At 34.6% G+C, this 18,190-nt stretch overlaps 2 protein-coding genes across 2 annotated transcripts in view; both read right to left on the bottom strand.

The window, feature by feature from the left end:
* The window catches only part of LOC137396651 (paramyosin-like), a 66,978-nt gene extending 58,446 nt beyond the window's left edge, over positions 1-8,532 (bottom strand). The window contains exon 1 of the mRNA XM_068082968.1: positions 8,395-8,532. The gene's annotated coding sequence lies outside the window, so the exon portion shown is untranslated. The remainder of the gene's footprint in view (positions 1-8,394) is intronic.
* The window catches only part of LOC137396932 (uncharacterized), a 133,941-nt gene that overhangs the window by 66,390 nt on the left and 49,361 nt on the right, over positions 1-18,190 (bottom strand). The window contains exon 12 of the mRNA XM_068083222.1: positions 12,280-12,295. Within this exon, the coding sequence (XP_067939323.1) occupies positions 12,280-12,295 (16 nt within the window). The remainder of the gene's footprint in view (positions 1-12,279; positions 12,296-18,190) is intronic.

The raw sequence follows: 18,190 nt of genomic DNA, 5'->3' as shown, positions 1-18,190 counted from the left end.
TGATATCGAACCTCCAATCTTAAATCTAACAATTGATTTTAATATAATTAACAGAATTATATTATTCCTTTATTGACTAACAATATTATTACATAATTAAGTAAAGAGTTTTAGTAGACATATTTAATTTACTTGATTGCTAATTAGTGTAAATTAATTGTTCAACAATTAGTAGTCCAGCGGATGCGTGTCGTTTAATCTTATTGGACGGGAGTGTCATCTAATCTTATTGGACGGGAGTGTCGTCTAATCTTATTGGACGGGAGTTATATGGCACGCACTAGAAGACTTATTTTATCTGGTAAAGATATAAGATTCGCTAATCAATGAACAAATTTAGTATGTCATTAACTAATATCATTTCTGAAGCAATTAGCTAATTCATCCAGGACACGCGGATATTTAGCAATGTCTGCTACAAACTCATAATAGAAAAAGAATCAGCCTAACACAAAAGGTAAATGATATCACAATATAAATCGGAACAAGTGGGAAACCGCTGAGATGTAACAATACATATCTATGATTCATAATAATTTAAAATCAATTCTCTCCCACATGGTTGAGAGTTGTTGTAGGAATAAAGTAAACTCAACCTAGCTAAATAATCTAAGAACTATGGTTATCAGCCTTAGGTCACAGAATGGATTAGAGGGGTAAGGGTGAAGCAGAGACTATTTCTTTTAACTAACAAACATAATCACTGTGTATTCATCTTTCAAAGACGTCTTTTAGGTACCGACTGTTACCCTTTGAAGAAGCTCACCAGAGCATTTCTATGCAACCAGGGGAGATCACATATAACCCAGTTTCTTATCACTATGTTAGTTGGTACGCTGAAAACACGTTATCTTACAGACTAAGAAATTTTTATAGTACATTCATGTTGAAAATTGAAGTTATTATTAAAAGACTTATTGCTTTTTTTAAGTTCATACTTGTTCAAATTACGGTAAATTAAATTAAATTTGTCTTTTGTTAAATTGAAATAAGTAATAATAATTTCTGCAATGCAACAATAAATATGCCTTGCAGAAGAACTTACAAACAATTTTAGTAAATTTTATCAGAAATATCAGTATTTGCTATCGTTTGTGATTGATGTTGATGTGTGAGGTAATCTGACTGCCGAGATGTTTTATGATTAAAATTGATAAAACTTGATAGCAGTTAAAACGTTTAGATCATGAGATTATGGCCTCTATACATGTAGTTGTTAAGAGCTAATACTGCAACATGAACGCAGTAGCCGATATCAACTATACGTAGCAACAATATAATAACTAATGACATCATCCTCTATACATGTAGTTGTTAAAAGCTAATACTGCAACATGAACGCAGTAGCCGATATCAACTATACGTAGCAACAATATAATAACTAATGACATCATCCTCTATACATGTAGTTGTTAAGAGCTAATACTGCAACATGAACGCAGTAGCCGATATCAACTATACGTAGCAACAATATAATAACTAATGACATCATCCTCTATACATGTAGTTGTTAAGAGCTGATACTGCAACATGAACGCAGTAGCCGATATCAACTATACGTAGCAACAATATAATAACTAATGACATCATCCTCTATACATGTAGTTGTTAAGAGCTAATACTGCAACATGAACGCAGTAGCCGATATCAACTATACGTAGCAACAATATAATAACTAATGACATCATCCTCTATACATGTAGTTGTTAAGAGCTAATACTGCAACATGAACGCAGTAGCCGATATCAACTATACGTAGCAACAATATAATAACTAATGACATCATCCTCTATACATGTAGTTGTTAAGAGCTAATACTGCAACATGAACGCAGTAGCCGATATCAACTATACGCAACAATATAATAACTAATGACATCATTCTGCACATATTTTTCTTATGAGCGTTTCCATCGCGATCAAATTTTTTCGATTGTAATCCTAAAAGATTCTGGCATTCAGATCACCTAAAACAACAAAAGAAATCGCAAACGATAGAAAATACAGATACTTTCTGATAAAATCTACTGAGGTTTTGTGTAAGTTCATCGTTGAAAACGGCATGCAGTTCTAATGGCTAGTCTCGCTGTCACCAAATAACATATTCTTAAAAAACAAACAACAATGTTGCTAAAAAGTCATAAACCAATATACCCACTATATATACCCATATACACCAGTACCAGTCCCATATACACTCGATTAGGATATAATAACCAGCAAGCAACCTGTAATCATCGAGATTATCTAGGATTTCCATAGAGTTATGAATATAATTATTTTAATATAAAGCTGAAAGCCAAAAATACTGCTTTACTTCATTACTAAATTTGGTTTCTGGTAGATCGATCTGCGACCTCGAGACTTCTGCCTTAGGCTAACCACCACTGTTTACTCACACCAGTGCCTGTACGTGTATGTCTGACTTGGTACTTACTCTGAATACCCAGAGAAAACAAATATTCGAGGAAACTCCCAGAAGACTTCAGTACAAGCAAACAAAGCCCTTGTCTGATGAGGAGGTCTCTTCTGTTGTTGTTATTGGTTTAAATAAGATGCTAGATTCATATTGACCAAAGACTAAATTACTTGCATTATGTTTAATTCCATGGAAACTAGAAATAATGAAGTTCATTTTGCGTTTAACTTATTTCTGTTTCTCAAGTTTTTAAAGTCACTCTTTGAGTAGAGTTTGTATCAAACGATATTTCATCAAAAATGTTTTGACGCGTTTAAATCTAATTTGATTTACAAAGATATAAAACCGGTAGATATTTGAGTTAGACTTATCCGGATAATAAATGCTAGAATTACTATTATCTGAATAAATCTTAACTTGTGTTTGTCAATTATTTAGATATTATTCAGAGAAGTACGATGACGCTTGTCTTACAATTAGCATTAGATGACACACTTGCGTATGCAGGTATAGAATATCTATAATCATACTGTGTCTTGCATCTGAGAGACATAACACTAATTACCATATACATGTGTGTTCTATGGAAAAACTAATGATCTGTTATTAACAGGGCACTTGTTGTCACTCGTCAAGCGAGGTGTGAAGCAATGTTTGATAACTAGCTTCACAGAGAAAGCGCAAATAGCGTCGGGTTTAACATTATTGTATCCAGCTCATGGTGGAATGTCTCTGACCCATGACGGAAATGCTTGTATACGATCAATTTATCGCTAATCTTACAAATATTCTAGCAACTTCCATGCTAACGCTAGTCTTACACTCACTAACTGATTGTGGCAACATTTCCGACAGAATGTACAGGAGAAGACAACTATATTTGTTATCGAAAGACTTTACTGGTCAAATATTTCCTTTTAATAATTATCAAACAGTAAGATTGCAACCTAGATGGAGCTATCATCCCTGTCTGTACGACATTCCGTTATAACACACATAACTATTATCATAGATAGATTTGTACATTCTGTGTTTAGCTTGAGTTTGTCTATCTAGATGCCTAGCCTTAAGCTTTGTCTATCGGTTAACTCTATCATAGTCCAAATAGATTTTTTTTATTCATTTATTTTTGTTTGAGCAAATTTTATCACCGAGGGTATTTTTGTATTTTGATTGTTTGCTAGAAACAGTGACAACGCATGTGGGATATTAAAATCAACTTCAGTTGAAACACGTACCTACTTCACATATAGACGCTCTTTTACACAAAAGTTTGTACCTTTTGTTTTATCAATTAGTATAATAGCATCCTTATCACTGCTGCCGTAGACCCCCAGATTATTCTTTTATAGCCTAGGCATTAGAAGATTTGCACCATACCAAATAATAGCGCCATGCCCGTTATCTCAACAGGGCGTGTAATGGGCCAAGGCTCATAACTCATCTTCTATTGCACATAAAAAGCCAGTTTTTGCTCCAAACTGTAGCAAACATATCCACCAGCACAATATAGTTAAATACAGTTATAAAACTAAAATATGCATTCAAATTTAGGATGAGAAAAAAGAATTGAGAGCTCCAACAAATTACAGCCCAGGCTATAAAAGCTTTATAGGTTAATTGTAAACAATAAATATCATCTTGTAGAACAATTTCTCAGCTTCCCAATGCATATTTATTTAAGGGTCTACAACAAATTGGAGGTAAGTTATGGCAGCAATGTGGCTGCTATGTAAGAAGTTCAAATTGCATTGCTAATTGGCCCGATACGCCGCACAATTCCAAGACATGCGAGCTCGATAGCAAAAATGTTACGATGTTAGGGAGTGGTTCCTCATGCGCAGACTCAGGCTTAAAATACTCCCTCGGTGCCGTGTTGACAAAAAAGATTTACTTATCTTTTGTGATAAGTACTTGAAAGGCATCCTTTGTTTCAATCAATACCTAGAGTATGACGGTTGTCTTCTTAGACAAGCGGAGAGTCCCACGTCTTACATTGACAATTCCTTCCTAGTGCAAAGTTCTGATAAAAGCTGTGAACATATAGGATGATTTGTTATGTGATTGTTGTACAATGCTTTGATTGGCTGTACAGGCAGCAAATGCTGACATTCCTTCGGAGGATTCATAATCGTTGTATTGTTTTTAACGACACCAATACTATCTTCATGTTAGACAGAAATATTTGAAGTTTGTGGCTACTTTTTATTATAATTTGCAACCTTTTTAAACCAATTGTTGAAATAAAAACTAGTCATGTACATTATTTTATTTGCAAAAAATAAAAACGCTCCGAGTTCCAGCATGGTTAGCCAATAAAATGTGAGCTAAGTCAAGTCCTTCTGAGTAAGCACTAACATACACATATGTTAGTTCTATTCTATTTGTGGCATGCATGTATATGCCATAATAAGTATGTATATAAGTATGCATGTATATGCCATAATAAGTATGTATATAAGTATGCATGTATAACCTTCTATAGGCATTAGTAATCATCAACAAAATGATGTTTTTATTACATGCAAAAAAGTAAAACAAAATGACCAAACAGAAATCAAAATTATTAAGTAAGTTGAACAAAAGTGTTTTGAAAGTTGGTAATTGAAGAGTATTGCGGAGGAGTCGAGATAGTGTATAGAAGGTTGTAGAAATAGAAAGTTTATAAACAGAAACATACGATGGTAGATGTAGTATGTTGGTGTCACAGAATAAAGAACGATGTTTGCCATTGTGTGGAAGTATAAATACAAATATTCTAGGCATAGTTTATGCAGGATTTGTTATGTTACCTTAATCTGAGGTGGCTGTTACTTTAATCTGAGGTGGCTGTTACCTTAATCTGAGTTGGCTGTTACCTTGTTCTGAGTTGAATGCTGCTTTGACTCATTTTATACTGTTTTATCTGGTACACATTCGACAGACAAATGCCAACTATTGTGCAATCCATGTGTATATCTCTTTACAAATGGACTGTTTATCAATAATTAACTGTTTATGATTTAAAATGATTTGAAAAATTTAGTTAATTATGAAGATTACAAAGCGCAGATGGCTATGAATTAGCTAGACTATACGACATCGCAGCCCTTTGAGCTAAAATCTCCTTTCAAAGTCGAGCACCACATTTCTTAAGTTGGCTTCTGCGCTGTAGGAGTCTAACACGTTTTTGGTTGCCCAACCCTGCTGCCAACCTTTTGAAGCCTAAAGGCAGCTAGCTGCTTGAGAGGTTAGCAACCTTCCTGTATACGGCTATTGCTAAATATCCTGTATAGATTGACTGGTTAATAGACGGCACTTTAAATGGTTGATTTAATCTATTTCAACTAACAGGCATTAAGTTTCTAATTTGAGTGTCAACAATGGAGTGACAATTACTTGTATAGTCGTTTCATATCAAATATATTGTTTATGAAAGCTTTTAGTGACACAGTTTATCAGTGATATTTAGTGGCACGCTCTTAATAACATCCTGTTAACTTGATAACGCTCTTGAATATTGACACACCAAATAATTAGAAACAAAGCATCCATAGTTGTCACGGTAACAGCTGATGAAACTTCCTGTTGAGCCGAGCACATAATTCTCTGTAGTATTGCTATGCATTCTCAAGAACGACACGTGAATGAAGGTTTGATTTGCAAAGCATGAGCTGCAGTAACAAGAAAGGTTTGACTTTTATAGAAGTCAGAAAAGCTCCTGCCGTTATGCTGCCATATATGAAGTCGTATTTTGATCCACTGTGAAATTGATACAGTAATCTATTGTGACAGTACCACAATATCAGCAGAAATTTGCTGTATCGAGAATAAATAACAAGCATTAGTAGTGATGACACAGAGAAACTTGTATTGCTGGTGGCGACATCATTGGAAGTGAGGCTAATTTTTTTTAAAAGTGAAATTATGCAACTGTGAAGGGTGTTCACCCGTGTCTACCCAGACCAATGTTTCAGCACCTGCTCTCAATGACACCAGCACAAAGGCCAGGATGTTGGTGATGCTTCGCAGACCTCTGTTTTCATGTACAGTCATACCTCAAAATACCAGCACCTCAACATACGATTGCTTCAATATATGAGTGCCTCAACATACGAGTACCTCAACATACGAGTCCAGCAACATACAAGTACCACAACATACGAGTACCTCAACATTCGAGTGTCTCAATATATGGGTACCTTAACATACGAGTCCCTCAATATACAAGTACCTAAACATACGAGTACCTGAACATACGAGTACCTCAACATACGAGTACCTCAACATACGATCGCATCAACATACGAGTGCCTTAACATTCGAGTGCCTCAACACGCGTTTCTTTATGAGTGTAGGTACTGAAGTACAACAATTAAAAACAGGTCTTTTCATCATAATACTCTGTTTTGGGTGATTTTTCACCCAAAACATGGATTATGGAAACAAATTAATTTGTAGTTGATTATTTTATAAAGGTAATAGTGCTTTGAGGTGAGACTGACAGATGGACAGACAGACAGACAGATGTACGAGAACGCATTAAAGTTCATATGTCGAGGTATGACTGTATTAATTCTGTTACCATTAAACACACTTTTTCATTCTTTTTTTGCAAAAAAAAACAATAATTCTTGTGTGATTTATTACGATGTGACTAAAACTGATAAATTTTTGTGAATTTTTGTGTGCGGACATAGTTAAAAATAAATACTGCTTGCTTCGGTCTCTGTAACAGTGTCAGCATGATTCTCTTGACACTGGACGTGTAAGTTTTATGGGTAAAACCTGTATTTTAAGCTTCAAATTAAAATAACTTGGAATAAATTATACCACAATAATGTGACCAATCAGGTAACTCAAAGATAAGATTTTAAAACTTTTATTCTATTCGTTGTTTCATTGGTTGCTGGAAGTTTTAAAAAAATCAATTCCAACAAGATTAAAAAATATAAATATGTATTTCATAAATAATGGGTCTAAATGGCATTCTGTGATTCGCCACTCACAGAGCAGACAAAACTAATGCACATGATGCAACACCTCTTGCTCGAAAAACTTGCTAGAGGTTTGCTAGGAGCTATTTTGTGAACATTATTTCAGAATACTTAAACCTGACATTGATGATGTGACAGTCATCCTTGACCTACTATGAAGACTATTGACAATTTGTACTCTGCAGTCTCTGACATTGAATAATAGAACCTCAGTCTACGCAAACAATTAGTGGTAAAATAACTTAGCTAGTGACTTGGATGTCTTTGGAAACTTTGCCAACGGCTGGGTGGAACCAGAGCTGAATATTTTCAATTACTAGTACCCTGGCAGCCCACACGCCGTGAAAAAATCACTAGGTGTAATAACTATTTGTAAAATTATTCTGCAATGCTGAAAGGTGATTCAGCTGGTGGTGTACCTGGCTGTTAACCGAATATCTGAGTATAATTTCCATGCGGTGAATTTTTATTCTAATGCTCTTAGTGTGGCTACAGACAAACAGACAGACATACTCCTTATTATGGTAAAGATTCAAAGGATTTTCGATTTCTGGGATGTGAGCCGAGGCAAGTATATTGCTTATGATTTGAGCAAATAAGATTTCGACCAGAAGGTTTAGTATAGCTCTTCGCTATGAAGGTTACATATTTACTTCTTTTAGATGATCTTTAGAATACTGTGAAAGTCTGAAACTAAATAACTGTCACTACAAACTGGTCCAGTTATTATGAAAGCCCTATTGGCACATTTTGAGGGAATGTTATTAAATAAAAATATTCTGTTTCAACAAATTTTGTGTTGGCAAATATAAATTATTAGTTAAAATATGACTTACTACTAAGCAAGACCAGATTCACGGGCTGCAAAGAAGCAATCAAATTGAAACGGAAATATTTTTAGCGCAGCAAGCCAATGACGACAAAAATGTGACCACACTCGCACTCTGGTCATCAAAAGCACTTTGCACAAAAACAGTCAGAGTGATGTTTAAAATCTTACCAAAGTTATGATGATAGGAGTTGAGATTCAAGATTCAACGTCAGCAGCTGTCACGTCAACTCTATAATGTTTGAATGGATTGTTATTCACGAATATGCTACGATTTTTGGAGCTGGCTATCCGGCACCTCTTTTAGAGCAAATGTGACACTCACCGCTGTGAGACTTTGTTTTATCTGTTATCATTGAGCTCTCCTAGCGTGGGATGACAAACGAAAGCAGAGCCACAATATTGATTAGGAAATTGCAACAGATAGAAGTATTACGCTAGCCAATAATACCAACCTAATCATGCCGACCACCAACTCGCATTGGAGTTGGCATTGCCCTTGGAGAGTTGTTGTGTTTTTCATCTAGTTTACAGCTCTATAAAAAGAATTCTTTGTCCATTTGTTTAGTATTGTGACTTGCATTGTTCACCGTCTCGCTAGCGATGAGCATTTTTGAAGCATTGTTTTACTATTTATTATATTTTAGTGGATTGGAATAATAATATTTTTTTAATGTTATGTATAACTAGTACGCTAGCAGAACCATAGCCGTGAGACGTTATCATAATCTGCAATCATTAATCAAACAATTATTCCGTGTCACTGGAAGGTGGTCCGGCGGTGCTGTTAGTAGTGTGCTTGGCTGCAAAATCAGAGTGTCTGAGTTCAATTCTTCTGAGATACATTCTTTTTCCCTAGTGCTCTAACCGTTGCTTTAGATGTACGAACACAGAACTTATTACACTAAAGATTTACAGCAACTGTTTGAACAGCAGATACTCTCCTACACAGAAAAATATCCAGTCTAGTTGTATTCATATGTAGTCTAGGTGAACCAATGGAGACTTGAAATATAAAATTGAGGATTGGAGTGGCTGATGTAGCCTGTCAGCTTCACAAAGCAACTGACAACGTACTGCAGGTTACAATAGCCAAAGTGATGCACTGACCAAAGTAAAGCTTTTGAAGCCCACATGTTGCAACTGAAACCAGCACAACTTTGATATTAACACATTCTTCTTAGCGAATAAACCGTGATGGTGACAAGTTGGGCATAAAATATTATTTTAGTCACTTATTATCCAGTCAAAAAATTTTACAATCAGAAAAAGTAACACGTTTTATGCTATAGTCTGCTTTACTTTTGTAAATAAGTCATTCCTCTATATATACAAATCTATGTGTTTGTTTGTTGGTCTGTTGGTCTGTCGTATTTCCAGTCAGCGATAAAAGATGCACGATTGCAGCGTTAGCTAGCACTAAGAACAAAAAAACAGCTTCACACTGGAATTCAACTCTAAAACACAATTTTGCAGACAGGCGCACTGACCACTACACTACGCGGTCACCTTGCCATACTATGGAATAATTGTGGACATAGTTATTACATCTGCCAATCTTTAATGGCTAACGGGACGGCCAGTGTGCCAAAAAAAATAGTGCCTAGAGTTCCCAAAATGCTATAAATATATGTATATATAGCATAAACCTAATTAAACTTATAGCGCACAAAGAAATAAACAAACACCTTCATTTGAAAGGTAGAATGGTATATGTTGTATATATTGATTAAAAATAGAATTGTCTGCGCAAAAACTGTTTTTATTACTCATGCAAAACCGGCCATTCAAATAGTAAGAAAATAAAGTAGCGATAGGATTTTCTACTACTAAACGATATCCAATGAGATTTAAGGTCAAGTGGCGCCTTGCTGAATGGCCTTGAGCTTAGCTGAAGCTAGATGGTTTTAAGCTTGTCAGCTACACCTCTTTCCCTCAACTGATTTTTCTGACTTTGAAGACATCAGCTCAGGTACAGGACCTTCACAAGAGTTATGGACTGACGTTTAACCACAATGGATGTAGGAGAAATTTCTTCCCAAAATCACAGTTATTGGTGCGATGACTAGGTTGCATTTGGCAAACTTTTAAATCCATATTTTTTGGTGGGCACTTTTTCTGAGCACCTTATCTTATCAGCAGGATCAATTTGAAGACTAATATTCATTCAAACTTTGCTGTTATGATGTCGAATTGTGTCGAAATTTTAAATGTGTCGGATTGTTGAATTTCGTTGATTTCATTGATTCTACCTTTCGACCATAATCGACCTTTCGTCGATTGTATTTGTTTTATAGACATCGGCTCAACGCTGGGTCCAACTTCGACAGACTAGTAATGAGGTCCAAAATCATGCATATGTTGTGCTGGGAATTAAGTTAGCAAAAAATACGTACATCTTAAATAACCCATAATGAATTAGTCATGCCCTTGACCATGTATAATTTCAGCTTGTTCTTATAACAGAGACCGCCTTGTGCCTGAAGGACTGTATCTCCTGAGAGTCAGAATTGAAAATATTAGCCTGACATTTGAACTATTGCAAATATGACATAACATCTCTCGTATCGATAGACAGCAGCATGTAATAAATTCAAATTCTTTAGATACGTTTTTCGAAAAGTTAGGTAGATAAAAACCTACTCGTAAATATATTTGTAGTAGAATCAGGTTATGTGATGAAAGTTACGCTATTTTAAACAAAGTTTCACAAAATTCTCAGGCAACAGAAAACAATAGGAGATAAGGAGTGTTGCCTAGCCCAGAACCTGATTCTATATATTCAACCGAGCGAATAGTCCAATACATTGATACAACAAAGAGAGTCCGTGATTGCCCTTGATCTGCAGTTCTACTCATGTGCAGGCTGGGCAGTATGCCAAATGATTATTAATATTTCTATGGAGAATATGCTCCTTATTAAAGTATATTTGTCTGTCTGGTTACCTAACTGCATAAATTTTGATGCTGTGAGCACTTGTTAAAAAACACCCATTACCTAGATCAACAAAGACATGTTACAATAACTGTAAGAACCTGGTACAAACCAATTCTGTATTCCCTTCAGCATGTCATAATTTTAACATTCCGAAGCCTGAGCCAGCTGATTGTACGCCAAAGTAAACTTAGATTCGTAGTTTCGTTTGTTCATGTTTTTGTGCTTCCGGTGTATGTATAATAATGAATTTTTTTCGCTTTCTGCGGTTTTACATTTTCAGTATAATGATGAAGTTTCAAGTCGATTGGACAATCGGTTGTTGAAATATTGCTGATATACTAAAGACACCAACTATCTGACTGAGAAATGAAAAATGGCTGACAGAACACTAGTATCTAATGACACACTGATTGAAATTCTCAGTAATAAAATGTTACAAATGGATACAGCTAGAAAGGTTATTCTTCTCAGCAACAAGAGTTTTACACTAAAAATATAGGTTTTTCTATCCATGAAAAAATATACATACCCCATCAGGTTCGACGTACATCAACCAAATTTCTCCAGTTGCCACTAAAACATCACTTCTTTAAAAGAATATAAAAACTATATACTACATTTGATATATCTTTTTTCTACTGGGTTCTACAAACTTGAAGCCTCAAAAGATATTCAGTTCAAAAGGAATAGTTGTATTCTAAGGGTTCTCACAGTTCTCACAGGAAAACTGGTGTATACTTTTATTACTAAGTTTAGACTTGACCGACTTAATCAGAATGCTTAACCAGAGGCATAGGCTGTCCGCTGACCATGTCATTCACAAAAAGATGCTACGAATGTGGAATGTCGTAACTTTTAATAATTAATGTAAATGTTATGACACGGCAGTAGTTAGAACAAAAGCTAAACCATGTAATAAAAACTGCTCGTATGCTCAATGGACATCAAGCTATAAAAAATTAATTAACACAGTAACTACAGTTGCTACATTTTAACTACAGCGACTTACTAACAATTTAACTACAGCGAGTTCATAATGAGGCAGTATAGCAATGGTACCCTTTTGGTACCATTGCTATACTGCCTCATTATGAACTATCTATATTTTTGTTTAGAACAGTAGATGTCCTCTCACTGTTATACATACGAGTATTAACTCATTTTACTAACATTGTTGGATTCAAAATACTGAACGATTAAACTCCCTCATAAATCCCAGATATACTCTAACTCTGAAGTACCAGATATCTACTGTAACAGCATGGTGATTTTATTTTGTATTATTACCGATTGTATTGCTAATCTACATATATATATATATATTTCTCAAAGTTGGCCTGTCCGTGTTTGTCCAGCTATAGCTATTAAAATTTTGGAATGAAGAATCCGTATTGCAGAAGATTTGATCTCAGACCCTCTTGTTTGTTAGTCAAAATGCCTTACAATTCAGCCACACGAGCTTAATAAATTCGCTAGGCGATATATGTCGCTATATGGGAGCAAATAAGCTACTACTCTCCGTTACGACGCAACGTGATGGCGTAACATCATGGAAAGCAGTAGCGTAATTTTATACGTATGCAATCGTGAAAGCAAGTAGCTAGCTCTTATTAGTAAACTTACTCAAATTATCCATTGGCAATGTGCCAGGCTAAAAGCAAGTGGCAGGCAACTACATTACCTCTTATTGTTTATAAGCTGATTTTTAATACCCGGGCAACGCCGGCCATCCAGCTAGTTATTTTAATCTTTTGTAAAAAGGGATAAGATGTATATCTAAGCTTATAGGAGCTTCAAGTCTTTTTTGTATAAATTCTTGTTTTTGCATAAATTTATGACACCGCGTGGCAATAGTACCTATTTGTTTATTTATTTGTTTTTGGTAGCACCGGATGAAAATCTTTTTTCTATAAAAATAATTATGGAGTGCCCAATAAAAGTACATGAAAAATAATATATCTTTATATATAAATCTCAAAGTTAATCTTTTGTTTTCTGTCATCCAAGTGTTCAGTTGTAGTGTCTAAAATCTATCAATGAAAAATTCACATTGCAGAAGTTTTGAACTGGCGAAACAGAATCACAAGTCTACAAACATGCGCACCTAACAATTGGACTAAACCATTCTTATCATTCTCGACGCTCTTACATATCTATCCACATCGTGATTGCAAATATGCTAAATAAATTGCTAAATATGTACTTTTCATTATTCATTAATATTACCTTTTGTGTATGTTCTTTTTTATAATTTTTTTCTAAAATCTAGTATTCTTACTATTAACCATTTTTTTACATTGTAATTTTAAAATGTTTCGTTTCAATTTCAAATTTCACGCCATCAATTTTGGGCATTCGCCAAAACGGTTAACGCTGCAAACCTTTTACGTTCGGTCACACCTCACGCGTTTCACTGCTATACGTTTGTAACAGTATGGAGAAGTACCAGTATCATCCATCAAAACTGTGAATATGAGCTTCTGCTGATACAGTAACTTTTTTTATACACACACCTCTATACACTCATTGTTATTATTAATTCGGCATATTCATGATTTTTATTTGGTTTTTTTAGTTTGTATTAATTGTATCAGTATCAAATCATTTTTCATTGTTATTTCATTGTAACAGACTTTATCTATTATTTGCTAATTATTTCACATTTAAACAGCTTTATAGTTGTTTCATTTTTTGCCTCAATTAGTTTGAACTGCACAAAACACTCTCATGAAGTTTAAAAGTTAGAATAGTAAATGTTGAACAAAAATAAATTTTCTGTGTAGACTTTTTTATTACTCGAGGAATTAATACTTCTATACTTTAAGACAGGGGTCTACAACCTTTTCTACTCAAAGAGCCATTTGGACCTGTTTTCCGCAAAAAAGAATGCAGTGGGAGCCACAAACTCCCTTCGATATTTCAAATTAAAAAATACATAAATACCACATGTAACGTTTTTGTTTAGCTTTTAATGCTTTTATACCATGTTTACAACATAAAACAAAAAGGTGTAGCATGTATAATGATTTAACTGCTGAGAAAAAAAATGACACTTTTGCAAAGAACAATAAAATAGCTAATAACTTGATTGTAATGGGGAAATATTACGTTGTTTATAAGGTTACTTTCAAGAAAAATTGCAACTTCATGTTTAATTCAGTCCTTCTTTTATCAAAACGCCAAACTTAAATTCTAACTGCAGCAAATGTCATTCAGGCAGCAATTTTTGCTCAAATTAGTCTTACGCATCAGTTCCAAAATGGCCTCTTTTCTCTCATTTCCCTCTGGGTATTTTTGAGCAAAGGCTGCGGGTGTATTCTGAAAGTGTTTTGCGACATTTAACTTTTTGTTCGCAAATTTCTCATTACACAAGCAAACTTGTGAACCAGTCTCATCAGCAGTGAAAGCAAATGAATCAGCCCAGGTAGGATTAAATGTTCTATTTACTCTGTCACTTTCCTTTTCTTAGTATTCACCATAGTCTGCCTACCTGCGGAAAAAATTCAAAAAGTGTCGTGCTGGCTGGTGTAAATTTGGCGGTTTTATTAGCGCATAAATAATGACTCGTAACAAGCTACAATGTTTATTTATCGCTATGATTACAATTTTTTAAATTATATTACAAAATCCAGTGATAAAACTTTTATATTTTTATGAATAACTCGGCATATGGTAAAACAAGGAAAAAAAATCCGAAGTCAGAGGGAGCCGCAGCGAGGGGATGAAAGAGCCTCATGCGGCTTCGGAGCCCACGGTTGCTGACCCCTGCTCTAAGAGGTCGCATGTAACAAAATTTCCTAATTTCTAGACAATTATTGTGTCAATCCTAAATAGGTTAGCGTAATATATTTTACATGATTGTTAACTATTCCTGAAGTTTATTTGAATTACACCACGGCAACATTTATTTTTGTCACCTTTGAAAAAATGTAATTTGGCAAAACAAATGTGAAATTATCCAATATTCATTTTGTGTTCAAATGCTTAGAATAAAAATGTGATTTTAAAATAGATTCATTTTTATCATCGTATTATCCGACGAGTGAGCGTAACATGTTAAGAAGTTAATGGCTTGTAAACATTCAGAGTTGGCGCTGGTCAACTCGGTTACATACATGTAGATCATTCATAAGATTTTCAACATCAAGATATGAGTAAGCACGATATTCACAACAGTGAGTCTTTTAAATATAAACACAGCATAAATATTAAAATTAAATATTAAACATAGAATATTAAACATAGAATATTAAACATGAAATATTAAACATTGAATATTAAACAACATTTAATCAAACTTGTTATTTTCTTTTGTAATTCTGTGGAAAAAGTTTTTCATGCAGCAAGCACATCAGTGCAGGCGGGGCCGATACACAGGGCTCTACCAGCTTTGGTCTACAGTTGTTGCCCTATCAGGGAATACAACTTTAGCCGACTGATATGCAAGGCAAGTATATAGATGTATGTGAGATGCAGGGCAGCTATACTAGCAGGGCACATAGTATACGCAGGGCATTTAGAGAATTGTGAGAATATTATGTCGATACACAGGGCAAGCATATTTTGCGAGGCACTGGAAATCTGTCTCCTTAAATACTGTATTTAAACGCCACCTCTATTTGAACATCACCTCTATTTAAGCACCCCTATGAGAGAAGGGTTAAAAAATAGAGCGCCGCGCTTTAATTAAACACAACTTTTATTTGACATTCTTTGATCTCTACGAACCCATACTAGCAAGTGATCAGTAGAAAAGTGTCCACCAAAATGTGCTAATAATGACTCAATTAAATCAATAACAATTAATTTGTTGTTTCTGCTCGTGTCGAAGTCTGTTTTCCAACTCTAAGTCTTTAGGTTTTTTTCGTCAAAAACTTTGATTGCAACACCGCAGACATAATTAATAACTGTATCAGGCTAATGATAGTTCTTTGTTTTTAATGTGGTCATGATACTTCGTCATGTGTGAAAAACGTTTTAGCAAATACAATGTTTGAACGACTTGCGATAGGCGTGCATCCGGCTAAAAATATATCATTATTTTCATGAAAAGCTCAGATAGCAGCGCATAAAAGTTTTGCTTTGCTAAAAAAATTGTTTTGACGCTAATATTGACTAGTTCAGCAGTGCAAAAGAAAAGGTCAGGTCAGCAGACACTGTGGAAGGTAAACAGCTAAATGAAATGGTTCCATCAGAATGCAACCTGCGGAGCCAAAAATGAACATATTTTTGTTTTAAAAATACTAATTTTTGTTTCTGCAAATATTATAATTATGGTTTGTTTATGTAACTTGTTCTTGAATATATGTGTATTTGTAGGAGTTGATCGAGTATTATTATTGTTATAAAACTTGTAAATTTGCAGATTTGAAGCATGTTCTTTGATGGCATGATTGCGGTAATCTGAAATTAGCATACAGTTAACTTACAATGGATAGACACTTATAACTCCTGTTTTATTGTACGTAAAAAGCCAGTCTTGACTGCAACTCTAGCAAACATATCGATGAGGGCAACACTACAACAAACATATCAATGAGCTTTTATGCAACAAATATAGCTATAAAATGAAAATACACCTTCAAATTTAGATTGAAATACACAATTGAAAGCTCCAACAAATTTCAATGCAGGCTATAAGAGCATTGTAGGTTAATGGCAAGCAATAGATATCAACTGGTAGAGACAGGTACATGTATCAGCTTCCTCGTGCATAGTTACTTAGAGAGCTGGAGTACGACAAGTTAGAGGTAAGTTGACAAATTTCTTGCATCCATAAGGATTAATGTCGCACCGCCCGAAGGATAGTGCAAAATATGGGCAACATTTGATTTGTCTGTGAAAGGGTTAAATTAATCTTTTCAACATTCTGACCAGGTGTTTGAGAAATACAATGCCACACTTTATTTGAATGTCACCTCTAATAAAGCGCCATTCTAAGAGAAGGTTTGAAAAATAGATCACCATGGCGCTCAAATAAAGATTTTATGGTATGTTTCGTTGAAGGGATTAGTTTGATTTCCTTTGTCTTTGGCTAGTTCGAGGTTTAGCGATCTTATTGGCTCAGGCCGTAAGCGTGAATAAATAAATAATCATGTTTTTACCAATTTTTAAAAATAAAATTTGACAAAACAGCGAGAAAGATCAACAACAATTAGAAAATCTATACAAACTTCAGATACCTTAAACTTAACAGATTTACACCCTAAATAGAATATAATAAACAGTCTCTGTACGTCTGCAGTGTTTTTTGTTGTTGTGCACCATCAATATGGCAGTCGCTTCTCTCATGATTTTCGGTATAAACATAACTTTTCAGGATATCTTGCATCATCTTTCAGCCCTTTTGAGGGCCACCCATTTCACAAGAGTTGTGTTGCGCTTTGAAATTTTAGAAGCTTTGCATGAGCTATGATACAGCAAACTTAAACAAAGTTATTCAATAATTCGTAGAAATACAATAAACATGACAATTCCTAGTAATGCTGCAGTGTTGAAAGCTTCTTGAGGGAATAAGTGAATGTATTTAAATATGTCTTACTAACAAAATATCGACTTTCTTCTAGTAACTTTGGAGTCTCCAGAATTGTTAGCTATTGATTCTATCTCTACATGTCAGATGTTGTATAGGGAGTGCAACAGGAAGGGGTGATTTGCTAGCAGGACATGCTTCTTCCTCCCAGACTGGTCAGCAATTAGGGATTTCCTGTCAGATGCTACTATGACATGCCAGCTGATTACTACTCAATCTAGGAAATGTTCCTTTTATCTATTCAATGAGTAGAAAACTTCCAAAATCTAAACATATGGAGTAATGTCTAGAAAGAAAAGCTCTCATGTATATTTCTATAGCAAAACTTTTAATATAAAATTCAATAGAATGAAATTACCTCAAGAGTCATAGAGCAAACTATCATAGTCAACACACAGCATCTACATTAAAGGTTTCCATGTACTTACACCGGCTTAAATGATGATGTCAGTATCTGGTCAATAACAGTGTGACAGAATATTTTGAAAAGTATAGGT

Source organism: Watersipora subatra, chromosome 5 (assembly GCF_963576615.1).
Source record: "Watersipora subatra chromosome 5, tzWatSuba1.1, whole genome shotgun sequence".
Lineage (NCBI taxonomy): Eukaryota > Metazoa > Bryozoa > Gymnolaemata > Cheilostomatida > Watersiporidae > Watersipora > Watersipora subatra.
This window is presented reverse-complemented; position numbering and strand designations above follow the sequence as displayed.